Source organism: Abramis brama (assembly GCF_963993115.1).
Source record: "Abramis brama genome assembly, chromosome: 20".
NCBI lineage: Eukaryota > Metazoa > Chordata > Actinopteri > Cypriniformes > Leuciscidae > Abramis > Abramis brama.
In genome coordinates this window covers 4,391,171-4,396,975 of record NC_139982.1, presented here as the reverse complement: position 1 = coordinate 4,396,975, position 5,805 = coordinate 4,391,171, and the positions used below count along the sequence as shown (strand labels likewise).

The window sequence follows — 5,805 nt, the reverse complement described above, 5'->3', positions numbered from 1 at the left end:
CCATGACCTTTTACTGATTATGCAGAGCATCAAGATGATAAGTTTTAAACATAAAGCAAATGTAATAAAGTAGTCCTGTATTTTTAATTGTAATTTTAAACTGTGTATAATAGTGTTTTAACTTGTAAAATAAGTTTGAAGTTTCAATTTAGACTTAAAATAAATACATATGTACTAATCTTTTTTTTAGCAAAAGCCATCTTTAAAAGCAATGTAGACGAAAATTATATGGGGTACTTTTACTTTGCCTCAAAGTTCAAGTCCACGCATTTGACCAGCCAATGGGATTGTAGCCCGCGCAGTGCACTTTATGCGCGAGAAGAAGTTGGGAGGGACTGGACTGCACAAAATAACGACGGTTATTATGGCTGTCTCACTCCTGACGCTGTCGACAGAGGATCTTCTTCTGGAATTGAAAGAAGCCGGAATAAATATCACCGAAGACGAAGCACAGAAATTCAGAGGTATGTTTAGTTTTAAGTATTGTGAAAATCCGTTGGTTCCCTTTCGAGTTATGTGCACTTGACATAGTGTCTGTAACAGGCCTAACTTACTGATGCGTGAGGGAAAACCCTTCTTCGAACCAACGTAAAGTTACTGCTATTACGTTTTAAACTTATAGTTATTACAGTTATTTGAATTTTTAGCCATAAATTAAGATATATCTTTTAGCATAACTCATATGGTTAACGTTACTCTACCGCAAGACCGCGGCCATAGAAACAGTTCAAACCGTTCAAACCCATCGCGTTTTGTGTAAAAACTCAATATAAGTTAAGCCAACAGATTTATAAATTCAGTTTCCCACAATTTTCTTACAACTCCTTAACGTTACCCGTGTTCATCCCGGACTAAACGTTAGTGCATGCTGAGAGTAATAATTTAGTCCTGTCAGCCATCACGAGCGAACTATGTTAGCAGCAGTCAATTGAGGCGAGGCGAAGCGAGGGCTCGGAGATCGAGGCGTGCAGGTGTCCGTCAGCCCCTCCAAAAAAAGAAAGTTTGTTAACCATTTATGAAAACTGGTAAACTTGTAAAATACGTTTATAATCTTTGAGCTGCTAATTTAAATAAGTTTGCTTCTAACAGTTGATCATACACTCAGGAAAAAAAAGGTAACCGTTACTCTGTATATTAGGCCTCTGGTACTTCAAGTGTACATATTGGTACCTTTTAGCCTTTGTACCTTAGGGTACTGCACTAGTGACGGCTTTGTACCTTTTTTCTGTGAGTGTCCATAACGTTACAGTTATTATAGTGTTAAATTAAAGTGATATTTTATACTGATGAATTTCCATTGAAAGTTTAACAATTATTTTAAAAAAGACATTTATTTTATTGTTGCTGTTTAAACCTCAAGCTCACATTGATCATTCTTTCTTTTCTTTTTTTCAGAAAATTAGGTGGACGGGAAAACAATAGATTGTGGCCTCACAGAGAACATTATCTCATATTTATTTCAAGGCTCCTTTAAAAAACAGTCCAAGTTCAACAAATTTGCACATGAGATGAAGGAGGTGATAACACTAAACACTAGACCCAGTGCCAGCAGAATCCCACCAACAGACTTCGACTACAGAAATGCAAGTATAACATTTATTATTATATTTGTCCTATGTTTATTGGTCTTGGGTGAAAATGGTCATTTTGACCTCCTCTACAAAATAGTGGATTACTCAGTCAATATTCATTACATTTAATATTTTGGTTTTCATCAATATTAAAGTTTATTTTTTAAAGTTAATATTTTTTTATGAAAAAAATATTAACAAAATCACAAATTGGAGCAAGGGAAGTTTCTGAAATTTGGTCAAATTGACATGGATTGACTCAATTGCATAATACTTTTCTAAGGAATTCATTGTGCAAAATGTTGCAGTTTTAAATTTAATATCTCTCTTTGTGATCATACAAAATTAAGGTAAGGAAATAGTGAATGACATGTGGTTTTGAGGTTTAACTTTTATTATTATAATTTTAATTATTAATGTTCTGTACTTTTAAATTTGATCCAATAGGAGATTGCTGTCATTGGTGAGAATTCATTCTCTTTTGAGGGTCATGTAAATGTCCTGCATATCCACTGCAAGATGCGACCAGACACCTTGGTGGTCAAAGACTGAACACAGCGAACTTCTGCATGGTGAAGGAGGGAGATGAGAGATGGGATGACTGTGGAGGATATACTTAAGAAATACCCTTTCTTAAAAACACCCTCAGGGGTCAGTGATATCACTGATTTTATATCAGTTCTCAGCTTAAAATAAATGTTGAATGTTGATGTAAGCTAAAAGTATACTAAAATTATAATTTACAGTTATAACTCTTTTTGTAAAAACATTTAATTTTCTAAACCCTCAGGTGAACAAATATATGTGCATTCAATCTGTGAATGATTAACTTTCTCTTTCTGTTTATTTTCAGTTGTGTGATGAAGTTGACCGAATGCATTCATCAATTGTCAGCTTAAGCCAGTGCTTCAAGGACAGCTTGACCAGTATTGTGCCAAAGGTGCTTGAGCTTGATCAAAGAAATTCTCTATTAGCCAAAATCTACAAAGAAGCAAGAGAAGAGATGCTTGCAGAAGATCTACCAGGTATTGACATAAAACATAGCGGTAAAACATAAAACAAACTTTAAGGACTAATAGTTTTGTTAAAGGTATAGTGGAGGATCTTTTCGAATTTTAGATAAGACCCGCCCTCTCCACTTTTTGAATAAGTTTGATTGATTTACCAGAATGATTGACAATTAGGAGGACCAATAGTATAGGTGATCCACCCGGAAGTAAAAAATCCTCCACTATACCTTAAAAGTTTAAATGATTAACCTCAGCTCCATGCCAAACACAGAGCCAGCTTTCCTTACCAACCTGTCCCAGCGGCCCTCTTCTTAATGCTGCCTCCCCAGCACACATCAGCATAAAAAAGGACTCTGGCCATGTTTAGTCTTGCTCAGAGTCACTACTGGTATGGTACTCCTCAGAATCACTATCAAAGTTAATTTCGGTTTCAGTCAGAACTTCAACATAACATTTCTTCGCATGCTTTGCCAAGCTGTTGCTTGCTTCCTTGTTCTTCATTGTCAAGCTCTGTAGACCTCGGATACCATCTTGAAGCAGACCCCACGTCTTACCTTACGTTAAAACACACTGAGCCTTTATTAATCAGAAACATTCAGAAACATTGTAATGTATGCCAAGTATAACAAATACATACCTGATGTCACATTAGAAAGCTGGGATGACATCTGCTTCAGGGTGTCTGCACAGGTGCAAAGAGACTTCCAATGTTTGTTCATCTCAGCAATAAGAATCCTCTTCTCCTCCTCAAGTCTCCTTACTGCCATCACAATGTCGAACGCTTTCCTCTTTGTCCTTAGATCTACAGAGTCTGAAATACATAGATGAAACATAAGTCAGTTGTAATTAAGATTAGCATTTCAATATTTTCTGGGGTTACAATCGAGCCATGACAGATTTTGTCCTACTATGTGACTATTTCACAAAGTCAATGGAATTGTGTACATACCACCGTGTGTAAGCTGCCATGGCCAAACAATCTCGTCAGAAAGAATGGTGTCCAATGTCAGTTGTTCTGCATTAGGAACCAAGGTTTTGTACTTTTCCACTACAGAAGTTGAGATTTTTTTTTCCTCCCTGATCTTTCGGCAGATTCGGGCACGTCCTTTGCATCCATCACTATCCTTATAAAGACGCTGGGACCTCCTCTTAACACTTGCCACCAGCTCCTCTATGCGGTTGGCAACAGCGGCAACATCAGCATCATTTGGGGATTTTGTTGCTGAGAGGAAGAAATTAAGAGATAAGAAATATGCTTCTTGATTCCATGAAAAAATATTTTTGGTGTATGAGCAAAATAAAGCCTCAACAATCTTTTCAGATTTCTCTGTAACTGAGAGGCTACACTTGTAGCTAAGTTTGAGTATAGTTAGGTTAGCTAGGTTCTTTATTGTCCCCATGGGGATAATATTGTCCACACATCATCAGCAATCAGAGTATGTGCTCTTTGACTACGATTACAATGAGCCTCTTTGGAATTGCAGCCAAGCTTAGTCAGAAGTGATACATCAAGCACCATATCAAACAGTATAAAACAGTATATCCTACCTTCTGCCCACTCATTGACATCAAAGATCCACCTCTCCAGTTGACTGTCTGAGATGTCCATTACCGTTTTCATGGCCTCCAGGTTATGCAACTGGCATTGCAGGGCTATTTTGGCCTTCAAACATAAATGACAATGAGGGAAACGCCTACAACTTTGACAATTGTTGATAAGGATTGTGAAGTACCTTCACTATTAGAAAACCACATACAACACTAATTAAATATACAGTATATTCGTATATATGTGGACTATCAATATATATGGTATGAACATTTAATATTTTATTTTACAATATCGCTATGCATTTTGCATAAGGGAAAACTGGTGTCTTTACCTTCCGATATCGGCGGGCAAGGGTAGAAGCCAAGTTGTCAAACTTTTGTTGGTTCCAGCGCATGGCCATGATCGTCAGCATGTCTATGCGTCCTGCAAAAATAAAAAATATGAGATTATCACCTTTCTTTCCAGTAGCAGTAGGAGAAGAAACTGTGCAGACAATAATAACTTACAGTACTTTGGAACTATTAATCTGCTGTCTTGTGCCAGTTGATTACTGTCCCATGAAAGGGTTGCACAGGATAGTGAAGAAATAGCATGAAACAGTGGCGCAGGACAGTAGTCAAATGGCTTAGAGCACTATGGCAGGACAGTAGGTGAATGGTACTCTGATGTGTATTTTTTATATCGCACTGCCCTTCCTTATTATCCTCACGTCAAATAAAATAGGATGATGGTATTGTAATCGATCCATCCATTTATGTTGAATATTCTGAGCTTTATATTTTCAGAGTCAGCATATATGCATGAGCTCAAAGTGGCTCACCATTGTCATCAGGATCAAAATTTACTGGTTACCTTACCTGCTTTTGACATGTGCTTTGTCGTAACAGCAATCCTTGAGAGGAAGGCGTTGCACTGCTCCACCTCTTCCCCAAGAGTCGAACCAGTCCCCTCCTGATATGCTCCACTCCATTTTACCTTTAAAAAAGAAAACAAAAAAAGAAAACCTAAGTGGCAACAATATTATGCAGGATTTCAGGGAAAGAAAATGTCATGGACAATCATTTTTTCTTACCTCACATTTGAAATCATGAGCTTTGGCATGAAAAACAGAAAGAAATGGCCTCATGGTCAGGAGATCCTCAAGCTCTGAAGCTCATTTCTCTGTCACTCTCTGGAGGTAAGGCCAGTATTTGCATGCCACATCCATTGCAAAAAATGTAACTGGTTTACAGGCCATTTGCTTTTGGAGGTACAGGGGGTAGGCAAAAATCTCCCCCCTGAACATATTGAGGGCACGAAGCAGAACCCCATGGCGACATACAGCGAGTTCCAGGCCCTCCTCGTCTGTTTTTCCTGAGGACTTCTGAGACGTTTCACACGCCGCTGACCATTGCCCTCCACAGACACCTCTTCCAGAGACCTAAAACATGGAAGATGGTTAACAGTCCAAACTTGTTCAAACAAAGTCCTCTGTAGGACATGGTGTTTTATAGGTAAATATAGTGAAGTTGTGCAAGTTTACATGACTGGTTGAGGTATGGACATAGTCCACGAATTTTGCAACGTCATCATCATTCGCGATGAACACGCCATCAAAGATGGCTTTTTCCTCCGATCTAAATAAAAGAGATACAAATTAACTTTAAATATTCATATGATTTTGAATTCACAG

The 5,805-nt window shown here is 37.8% G+C and overlaps 1 protein-coding gene across 1 annotated transcript; it reads right to left on the bottom strand.

The window, feature by feature from the left end:
* Nucleotides 1-2,944: 2,944 nt before the first annotated feature.
* Nucleotides 2,945-5,259, bottom strand: LOC311070410 (uncharacterized protein; the record flags this gene model as incomplete). Its single annotated transcript, XM_084094235.1, has 7 exons — nucleotides 2,945-3,135; nucleotides 3,219-3,392; nucleotides 3,684-3,803; nucleotides 4,130-4,244; nucleotides 4,465-4,556; nucleotides 4,991-5,108; nucleotides 5,206-5,259. The coding sequence occupies 7 exons, from the start codon at nucleotides 5,257-5,259 to the stop codon at nucleotides 2,945-2,947; spliced, it is 864 nt and encodes a 287-aa protein (XP_083950361.1).
* Between the last annotated feature and the right edge of the window lie 546 nt (nucleotides 5,260-5,805).